This window comes from Ctenocephalides felis, unplaced genomic scaffold (genome assembly GCF_003426905.1).
Source record: "Ctenocephalides felis isolate EL2017-DRISC unplaced genomic scaffold, ASM342690v1 CF-g0.4_SCAFFOLD_02397, whole genome shotgun sequence".
NCBI lineage: Eukaryota > Metazoa > Arthropoda > Insecta > Siphonaptera > Pulicidae > Ctenocephalides > Ctenocephalides felis.
Window position 1 is genome coordinate 26,431 of NW_020538551.1, and position 11,874 is coordinate 38,304.

The 11,874-nt window shown below is 30.4% G+C and overlaps 1 protein-coding gene across 1 annotated transcript; it reads right to left on the reverse strand.

Annotated features, from left to right (window-relative positions):
- Positions 1-6,504: 6,504 nt before the first annotated feature.
- LOC113380827 (jerky protein homolog-like) lies at positions 6,505-7,215 on the reverse strand. Its single transcript, XM_026619901.1, has one exon. The coding sequence runs from the start codon at positions 7,213-7,215 to the stop codon at positions 6,505-6,507; it is 711 nt and encodes a 236-aa protein (XP_026475686.1).
- Between the last annotated feature and the right edge of the window lie 4,659 nt (positions 7,216-11,874).

The window sequence follows — 11,874 nt, forward strand, 5'->3', positions numbered from 1 at the left end:
TGCAGCGATTTGGCACTCATCGGGTAAGAATTTCAACGCGGGCAATCAAACAATTTCGACAGGTGATTAGTTTGCAAGCAAAATGTCAAAGTGTTTTGTTCCAGGGTGCACGAATACTAAAAAAAAATGCAAAATTGCATGTATTTCCAGCGAGAAATGACAAAGTCCGTAATAAGAATAAAATAATCAAACATTAATCACAAATAAATATTGTTTTGGATAAAAGGATATAAATAATTGGATGTTTTGCTATTTGGCTGGAAAGAATAAAAAATCCTGATCTAGAGAAATTAACACCTTTGCGTTGCAATAGATCTCGCTTCGTGAAAAGAAATATAACAGGCACTTCACCGCTAATGCATTGCCTACATTAAACATGCCAGGTAGGCGATTCAATATAATAAAATTTTCCAATTTTATTATAACCAACAACATTTTTACACTAATGTTTTCTTGTTTAGGTTTCAGTGGAGATCCATATGCAGAATTCTGCATCTAAAACTGCCTTCTAGATAGAAACACATACCGTAATATATTTTACATATGTTGCATTTCAAGCACTGGCAAATGGCAGGGATAGTTTATTTGCTGATCATTCTCTTGTCTTGTTAGTTAAAGCCTTAAAACATCGTTGGGTGCAACCACTTGCATTTTACTTCTCTGATGGGAGTGTGAATAGCATTAATTTAAAATGTATTATTGTAGATGTCATAAGAAAGCTACTGAGTATTGGTCTAAATGTTATTGCAACAGTTTGTGATCAGTTTGCTGCTAATGGCAAAGCTATAAATATGCTTCTTAGAGATACTGAGGAACTGTATAAAACACAAAATCTTGAATGGAGTAGACTTATATTTGAAATAGATGGCCATGAAATAGTTCCTTTGTATGATCCTCCACATTTGCTAAAATGCATGAGAAATAACTGTATTAGGTATAATGTTAGATTTATGGATCAAAAAGGAGATGCATACGAAGCATATTGGAAGGATATCAGAGATTATTATGACTTTGATAGCAATTTGGGCATGTTTCGCCAATGCACTACTTTAATGGAACACCACCTTGATGAAACAAAAATGAAAAAAATGAAGGTAAGCCTTGCAGCACAAGTATTTTCTAAACGGGTAGCGCTTGGACTTCGATATTTCATTGTACATGCTCACGAAGCCAATGTGAGTGCTACTTCGGTAGGTACAGGGAAATTTTTGGTGTTCATGAATTACCTTTTTGATAGTGTTAATGGTTTATCTCAAGTTCCAACAAATGGCAATATATTTATTCATTGTGCCATTAACGATAATTCTGTACGTATTAAATTGAAAAATGTTGTCAAGTATTGGATCATTTTATACAGATACTATGCACTGCAGATAATATTAAACTAAAACTATTAGAAACACTTGAAAAGTATGTTCTTCCTGAATTTAGTTTCAGTTGCACTAAGCATAATTTAAAAGCCTTTTTTTCCAAATCTCTTGTAATATTTTTGATTAAAAATTTATGCAACAGTGTTAATCGATGTCTCACGGAAAGATATGTCAATTCTAATGAACAAGATATAATAAAAAGAAAAGCTATGAACAAAATATAATAAAACTCTGAAGTCTGGAAGAGCTTTCTTGCAACAAAACAACCCTTATGTTTAGTTTTTTTATTTGCTTTTGTCAATTTTTTTTTTACAACTCTTATTTGCTCAAAGAACATTCTTTTCCAGTATCTTTCAGGATAGTCATTAGTTTATATTATATGTATTATGTCTATATGAAATGTTACTTATACTAATTTTTCTGTTACTTGACGAGATTATATGTATAAGCTTTGATTCAATTTCAAGATCATTTATTCTTATGGTGGTAAATTACTATAAACGGTGTTTCTATCAAATTCATATGCTGTTTTTATTTTTATTTATTCTTGAATATTTTATCCGCATTGACTTCCACAAGCCATGCAATTTTATGTATGTACATTTTTATTTATGTTGATTAATTGGGGGACTGGCGATACTATCAAATCAAATAGTAATTGATACTTGAACTGTACGCAATGTTCATATTTTTTGTGATTGTTTCATGAATGTGGTTTTATTTATAAATTTATAGTAATACATAATGAGGTTGTTAAATGTTTTATCAAATGTGGAAATTTTAAATAAGTTGCTACTTCGTGGAGTATATTTTGCTATACAGTTTATTTCCCTTTATTATTGGTGATAATATGTTTAATAGATGCCAAGAAGTATATAGATCATGAATTGTACAATAATTTACTGGATAACAGCAAACTAGTTTTCAAATGACATCCCCATATAGTAATTCATTTTAGTAAGCTGTTGATATGCTTTTTAGATGCAAGTAATTCTGGTTTTATCCTGTAATTAAATTGGCAAAATTGTTTGCATATAACTTTCTTGAACTTTTGTCAGTTACTGTTATGACAACATAATGGTTTCTTTTTCTTTGTGATAATGATGATAATGATATTTCGTTCAACATTTTAAAGCAGATTAACACAATGTGCAGAAAAGGTTTTCAGATAGAGACTATACATAGATTTAACTAAACTTAATCATTATTTGATTGAGCACCAAGATAAATATAAACAGAGTTAATTTACAAGAATATCTTAGGCATTAATTTTATTCCTTATTTTTGAATATGTTCCTCTTTTTTGCAATATAAATTTATGACCTTGTTAAATTGTTGTTGCTGGGATTTGAAGTTAACTTTTGAGTGCATGAAGAGAGATCTAAAACTTCTATCTCTTGTTTGTTTTTGAAGTAAAACTTCTTTAGGCGCGATATGGGTGTAAAAATTTCTTTAGGCGCGACACGGGTGTAAATCCTACGACGCAGGTAGGCGCTGATGTCGCGAGTCGCGATACACTCCCGTCATGTCATGCGTAAGTCGAACGCTAAACCCTATATGAACTTGCATTAATTGAATCACGTTTTTTATGTTATGTCCTCATGGAATAAGACTTTTCTTAGAGAATAAATGTGTCATGGAATATAATAAATTTATATTGAATCTCGTTGAAGACAAAATAATATCTACTGCCACGGATATTTATGTAGGTTGCCATGCGACAGATCAACAATCATACATTCGTCAGCAGTTTCACAAAAATCGGTTATTGATACCGGGGGTTTGCCGTATGAAATAATTTTAGTTCTGAATAAATTTTACATAATAACAACTAATATTGATGTAAGTGATGGCTTAGCTAATGGCTGTGTAGAAAAATTAGTGTACATAGAATGTGGCGATAATGATGAACTTCTACGTTTATGGTTTGAATTTCCTGGTAAGATAGGTAACAAAATTAGGAAGAAAGCTGTACATCATATTCAAACTCTTAATATCAGTAGGACAGCTGTGCCGATTCTCAGGAGATCTTCATCTATTCCAATGAATAGAAATAAAATCATATTTGCCAAAAGAAATCATTTTCTTTAATGCCATTAATTCTTGCTGGAGATTTCAATGTCAATTTTCGTTCAGAAGAATCTCAACCATTAATTGATTTTTTAAATAATAAATTTAATTTAACAATGAATAATTCTCCATTTGAATCAACCACAAGATATGGCACGACTATTGATGCAGTTTTCTCCAGAAATGTACATAGTTTACAAAGCAAAATTTATGTCTCTCATTTCAGTTATTACAAACCTATTATATCATATATGAAATATGATAGCAATTAATCTATCGCTGTTGTTTCAAACAGTGTTATTGATGTTATGTGATTATTAATAAATGATTTTTAAAATTCAAATATGATGTTTTTTTATTTTTATCTTAATTACCTACTCATACAATATTAAAAGTTTTACTTCAATCGCGTGTGATCCTTACGCGCACTCTTTTTATTATTTGGATCCATTCTCAATGCTTTTATTATATGGTATAGATAATGTCTAAATTATATTTATATTTTCTAGAAATCTAGAAATATATATATATATATATATATATATATATATATAATTTAGACAGTTTTTTGGCATGAACTGCTAGGGCAAAATATATTACAAAACAATATATATTATAAAATATGTTATAAAATATATTTTATACAAACAATATATTATATACAAATATTTATGCTGTCTGTGCATTGTTTATAAAAAGAACTACTTACTATGTAGTGTACATATAATGTAAAATATTATTGTTAAAAATAAATGCTTTTTAAAATTCAATTTCTTTTTTTTAATTTTGAATTTATAAATAGAACTACTTACTATGTAGTGTTTATATAATGTAAAATATTATTGTTACAAATAAATGCTTTTTAAAATTCAATTTCTTTTTTTCTTTATTTTGAATTCAAACGGTCTACAATATTGGTGCGTTTCTATAGTATTTTTCGTTCGCACCCGTTCTACGGTCGACGCGTAGGGAGAGCAGCTCGAACTATGTAGTTGTCAGTTGGCAACGAAATATGGCCCGAGAGAGCGATCTATATACTCTTCTTTTATCTATGTGTCTACCTATTTGAGTGACAATAGTGACAGTTGTCAACTAAGTTAATTAAGTTGTCAAAATAAGTTAACTTGTCTACTTTTGTACCTGCTAATCTGTCTACCCGTTTCTTGGCTACTTGTCAACCTGCTTATCAGTAGATCTATCTTCCAGTCGACCAGCCTTCTTGTCTACTTTTCTACCTTCCTACCTGTCTATCTTTCTGTCTTCCTATTCTTCTACTTGTCTACCTGTCTATGTATATGAAACAACAATAACGATTTGTCATAAACATTTCAGACCACCAAATGTCGAGTTTTTAACTTTTTTCTCTGCAACTCCCAAACCGATGGACCTGCCTTGCAAAAGTGTAATCATAATCACTTTTCACTTTTTCAATGCAAGAAAATGTTGTTTGAATCAGATGCTCTCAAAAGCAGCCATTTTTGCACTTCTTGTGTCTTTAAATCTATGTATCTGTAACTTTTGAATCATAATAGTGTTGGATAGAACACACTGCTAAGCCTCGTTCATTGATTCTTGATTTCAATTGTTTGTTAAAAAAATTTCTAACCTATTTTTTTTTCTCAAATTTGATGATAATTTCTTTAATATATAACTAATTTGAGTTAAATTATTTAACGTACTTTATATGATTTAATTGTTTTTAATATGCATTATATTAACAAGGAAAATCTAGAATTTTTATATAGACCTGTGTTCAATTTATGAATCTTAATATATATATATATATATATATATATATATATATATAGGTAGGTTTTTAGTGATATATGCAAACATTGAGTTTAAAACTAAGAAATTAAATTATTATCTAAAAAGTGTTTTCGTACAGTAAGGTGTATCGCAAAACGGCAAAAATGTTTTTTGCTGATAATTTGGCAAAAATTAGAAACAATATTTATGTATATGCATGTGTGTAGAATATATCTATGCAACTTCGAATAAAATTCGAACTTCGAAGTTAGAAAGTTTAGATTAAAACTTTGTGCGCGTTTTCGAGAAAATGGATCAAGCGATTTAATTAGGTGTGAAGATTTTATTAGTTTTTGAAGTTTCACTAGTTTGTGAAAATTATTAAAATATACTAACAAGTTCAACAAAAACATACAAACATACTTGTAAGACTAAGAAAAGTAATAATGTCTTTTCATACAATCGAGATTTCTCAGATTCTGCCTGTGATATTATTTTATATGTAAAATGCAACCATATTGCCTTATTTAATTGATTTTAAATAAGGCAATATGCTAATATGTATATTGTTTTGTTATATACCTATACTGTATAACAGAGCTTCTTAAACTATGAGTCTCCATCTGGGGTCGCGTAGAAAAATTCTGGGGTTGCGAGAGATCTTAAAGTTAAATATAATCGTATCATTCTAAAACATTACGTCTAGATCTTCGTATACCTAATAAATAAGTTACCTAAAAATATAAATTTCTTTTTCTTTTATATTTACGTGGAGTCGTCAAGAAATCGCAATCATAAATGTGGTCGCGAATGAAAAGTTTAAGAAGCCCCGCTGTATAACATAAAACTCATATCAAATCATAATAAATATTCATGATTATTTCATTTATTTAATTTGAAAATTATAACACAATAACTGATATGTACTCTGGAAATACTACTTTAATTACTACTAAATTTAATTAATTAAAGCTATAACTAATTAATTAATTATAAGTGCAAGTTCATGAATATTTTGCATATGTTTCATTCGTGTGAAAAATAAACTAATTTTTTGTATTTACATATTTACATACCACTGACATAAAATATTTCAATATAACTATCTAATATCGACTATTTAACCCTTTCCACTCGGATATCGCCTCTCCGACGACAAAACACATACATATCTTGAATTTCGCGAGTGGAAAGAGTTAATAACATTATATCATATAATAGAGAAGATAACAGCCTCTCATTGTTTTTAGTCATCAGTAACTAGCACTTAGTGTTATTTTAATTGATTTATATCTTCAAAATACTAACTTTTCTTTTAAAAAATGTTTAAACTTCCATTGTTTTTCTTGCTAGCAGCAAGATCGAGAATATTTTTAAGAACAGAAATTTGAAACTGATCACTCTCTGCTTGATCTTCAAACCAGCGTAATGCAATGTCCAAACTTTCATATGCTTGCTCAGCTGAAGGAATAATTCCTTTTTTATCTTCTTTATTTTCGTTTTCTTCTTTAACAGTTACCAACTCTACAATAACTTTATCTTCTGTGATAAGCAATGTTGAGTCACCATCATCTGGCTTGAGATCAGTTAAGAACTTTTCTCCTTCGTTTTGCAGATCACGAATACCATGCCTGGATTTAAATCTTTTTAGCCATCCTGTACTGGCCTGAAAATTAGGTGGTCCTCCATATTGTTGGTTGAGCTCCATAGCCTTTTCGCATAGAATTGGTCCATTGATCTGTTCACCTTGGGATCTTTTTTCTATAATAATCCATCTATAAATGGCTTCATCGGCAACTTTATTTTCAGCCAGTCTCATGGTTTTACGTTCCTTAACTCCATCGGCAGAGTCTATTTTGGATATAAATTCAATAATATCGGATTTTTGTTTTCGTATATAACTTATGGTAGATTTTCCAACTCCGTATTCTATGGCTAGTTTGATTGCAGGTTCTCCTTCATCTAAACGCCTAATGATATCGTATTTGTCTTTCATAGACAGAACTACTCTTTTGCGTTTCATCATTTTTGATACATATGCAAAAAACAGTTTTATGAAGACTCTCATCGATTAAGAAAATTATTGGAGATTATCTTGAGCATCTCCTATCAAAAGTCTTGACGATTATTGTTATTCATTTTTTCTGTAAATAGAATAGAAAATGGCTACATGTAATGTTTAGGAATGAAATGTAAATAGTATTTGATGGTAAAATATGAGATGGGAAAAATTTATAGAAATTCTGTACGGATCAGAGACGTGGACTCTAAGAAAGCCCGACAAAATCTATCTGGAGAGTTTTGAAATGTAGTACTGGAGACTAATGGAGAAAATAAAGTGAACAGATATTCTAGCAAATGAAGAAGTCGTGAGAAAAGTGGGCAAAAAAAGGACTCTACTGAGCACAATCATTAAAAGGAAAGGAAACGAAAAAATCTTACAGAAATCCGGGGCCAATGATCTAAGCAAACGACAATTTCTTTTTAATGAGTCGAACAAAGTGTCCAAAGGCGTAATAAAGTTCATTCTCGAAAAATGGTCAAATTTGGAGCTAATGCTTCAAAAAGAAATTTTAGAGCACGAAAAAACAGAGGCCAAATATAACGAGAAAACTACCAACATGTCATATGCAAATGTGGCATCTAGAGCACCTAATAAACTCCCAACGCAAATAGTGCAACAAAAACCAAAAAGCCAGTTTTTACGTGATCCTTTATTTCATCATTTGATCTACTGTCTGTTCGATCACATTCAGGTTTAATGTATATGTACTGGCTTTTTGGTTTTTGTTGCACTATTTGCGTTGGGAGTTTATTAGGTGCTCTAGATGCCACATTTGCATATGACATGTTGGTAGTTTTCTCGTTATATTTGGCCTCTGTTTTTTCGTGCTCTAAAATTTCTTTTTGAAGCATTAGCTCCAAATTTGACCATTTTTCGAGAATGAACTTTATTACGCCTTTGGACACTTTGTTCGACTCATTAAAAAGAAAACTTTCAAGTTTCTCTCTTTCAATTTTAACTTTATTCAAACTATCCGCGTATAGATTGCTTATGCTTTCTTTAGGGGTTGTGTCCCCCTTCTCTGCCACTTTCTCTTTAGGGGTTGTATCCCCCTTCTCCAGCACTTTCCCTTGGTTTTTGGCTTCTTCCTTTTGGGCAGCGGCCGTTTTGGTTAACGAGTTATCCGTTTTAATTTTGGATTTTTGGGTGTTTATTATTGTTCCCACGAGTATAGGAGATTAGCAGTCGACCCAGGTAGCGCTTAGTGCTTGGGCAAGCCTGTTACTGTCGAGGTGTTGGCTGGTGCCTCGGAGTTGGTCGGTCAGAACTGTATTTCCTCACAGCCATTCACTCCTTCGTCGCGCGCCCTACCTTAGTGTTGAGGGTGTTTTTTATAGAGGATCCTTCCTCGTGACCCGAACGATTAAGCCAAGAACCCCGTTCTCCAGTGACATGAACTAGAGCTTGCGGTATGTGCCGCTTTTATGTGGGGATCAAAGATGTTCTCGCCCCACAACCTTCCTCCTTTACTCGGGCTTAGGACCGGCAGCAGCGCGCAAGGATACGTCTGCAGGCGGAGTTAGTAGATAGGAACATTCATTCATTATTTACTCTTATTCCATATAGCTCGAGCTTTCACTCATTGCTATGTAGCGTCTGCTTGATAATTGATTATTTCTTAAATTTTAAATATTATGTTTGTGGGTGTTGTGCAGGACTTTTAGCCGTCAGTGGACTGACGTTTCCATCCCTAACCACTTGGAGGCGGTCCTGCCTTTCTAGCTTTCGATTTATAGGTTCTAATTTTAGTTTTGTACTGCATTTCTGGTTGCAAAAGCAACAATTCATTTATTCAATACTTGTAAACACCTTCCGAGAGTGCAGCGATAAAATATTATTTGGTGTGAGTCTTGTAGGGGTCGTTTCTAAGAATGTGGGCGTATGTAGAAGGAATAGGTGAGGAAGGAATAGGTACAGAAGAATTAGGTAAAGAAGGATTGTGTAACGAGGGAAGAGAGCATACGAATGAAATGATGTGGGAGGAATTGGTGACGAAGGAAGAGCATTTGATAGAATGTCTGTGGAAGGAATTAGAGAATAAGGCAAAGCATAAGAATGAAGTGCAAGAGATGTTTCATGATTAATTCTAAAATTATTGTAAAATGTGCGGTGGATATTGGAGTCTTGTAAAGAAATATTGGGAGTTGAGCAATGGAAGGTTTTGATGTACTTTTGCAAAGAAACAGGAGTATGTAATATCTTTGGGCAAAATGTGCATCGAAAATTTCTGTAAAACTGTTTTGGCTGTCCATGTATTAATCTGATGTAGCGGGAAAGCGAACTAAATAAAAAAAAATTTGACATAAGCGTCTTCATTGTTATTTTTAAGATTGCAAATAGAATGAAAACATTCTTCATTACTATTTATTATTATTCTTTTAAGCATAATATTTGGTATTATTAATCATCTATAAAAAAATGTTTTTATTATGACTGATATTTGCCTGAAAAAATAGTTTTATAAAAATATGATAAGGTATATATAAAAAAAAATATAAAAAATTATAAAAAGCAAAGTTTCCAAAATTTCAAAAATATATTCTATATAAATTACCTCATTCAAGATATAATTTTATAAAATTATTTATGAATAATTTTTAAAACATTTGTTTTTGAAATGGTTAATGTGTTCGTAACATAAAAGTAATAAAATTCAAAATTATGTTCTGGAATTTTTTGCATACATTTCTCTATGTATGTTGTTAAACCCTGTATATATATATATATATATATATATATATATATATATATATAAATTATAAATATAAATTATTATAATAATAATTTAAATTATTTATATATAAAAAAACTGCAGCCTAGTACAGTCATAGCCTCAGAATATTCTAAGGGACATGAACATTCATAATATTTTTAGCCCTTTTCAATAAATGTAATTAAAATAGCAAATTGTGACAGTTTTATTCGTATGACGACTATACTCGCCAATACAAAAAATTCTGCCACAACTTCGTGACGAGTATATCCGTCAATTGCAGTTATCTGGTTAAATTGCATTGCAGTTTTGTACATTCGACTATTCAATTTCATCAATTTTGAAATCAGACTATACAAAATTTAATTTTCTGAAATACGTGGTTCCAATTACGTTGTAATATTATTGCGTACTAAATTATTAATATATTAATTAATTAATGTGCATTTGCATATATTTGTTATTTATTATATAAATAATATAAATTATTATTTCAATGATAAATTATAATTTTTCGACTTCATAAAACTGTGTTATTTTTTACAGTTTTTGGTATAAACTTGAAACCGTTCAAGTTGAATGCACAATCTGTGTATAGTTGTTTTGATGTAAATATCTTTTTCGATATATAAGATTTAAAATAATTTTATTAGATAAATTTGTAGATAATTTTAAAGTCTTTAGAAGTATATTACCAAATGTTTGACACTTTACACACTTTTGCTGAAATCGGGATATGAACTTCAAAAAATGTCCAAGTAGAATGTATAAATTGACTTTGGTATTTCAGATGAGTAACTTTTATGTAAAAGATTTTATTGATATTGTTATATATAACATATATAATATATATATATATATCTATATATATATATATATATATGTATATATATTTCTTACCAGGTCCAAAGCAAATTTTTCATTTTTCAACCTTTTTTCAAACTCCTCGCTTATACTCTTCAATAGTATCACTCCCATTTGCTCCTCTTCGTCTGAAACTGAAAACATACAAATTTCAGTTTGATTTTCCATCATTTCTTGAAGATGAAGTGTAATTTTCTCCAACATTGTCGACAAGTGATTCAATGACTTTTCGGGCTTATTATCTTTGCTGATAAAATGAACTTCACGATTAATTTTTTAATACAATAAAAACGTTGACATTGAAAAATTTAGTGGCAAATTGTTCAAAATAACTTGAAACGTTGAGAACACAAAATTAGCAAATAGGATTTGCTGATAAAAACATATTCTTTTTCAGAAAGTTAGAATGAAATATTGTTTATTAAACATTATAATATAGCAAGAAGTACATTTTTGAGCTATTTTCAATAAGCTCACAATAGCATAGCAAAAATAGTACTCGTATGTACTGATTTAGTACCAAAACTCTGTTTTTCTCTCCAACCTACCAAAAAAGCAGAAGACTAAGCAAAATGTGGGCTTATGTACAATTTCTGATATTATTAAGAAAATAATGATAAACAAAATACTTACTTGCTAATGATTGAAGCTCTTCAATTGCTGGCTCATTATTTCCTATTGAATATACAGCTTTTATCAATACTTTTAATAATTTATTACTTTAATACTTACTTATTATTTTAATACTTACTCGCTACAGATTGCTCCTCAATAGTTGAGGAGGGATGATGGTAGTCAAGAGCAGTTGCGATTTGAGGTTTTTCATCTTTTTCAATCATTTGTGCAATACTCTGCACATCATTGGGTAAGTTAGCATCAACATGTTCATTTATTATTGTTAATAATTTATTTGCTTGATTTTCTTGTATTTGGTTTTCCTTAATCCAAACATATAGATTGTTTAAACAAATGTTATTGCTCGAAGAAACCGTTTCGTTGATTGATCTATTCACTGAAATAAAAAAGCGGACAGAATCTACTTT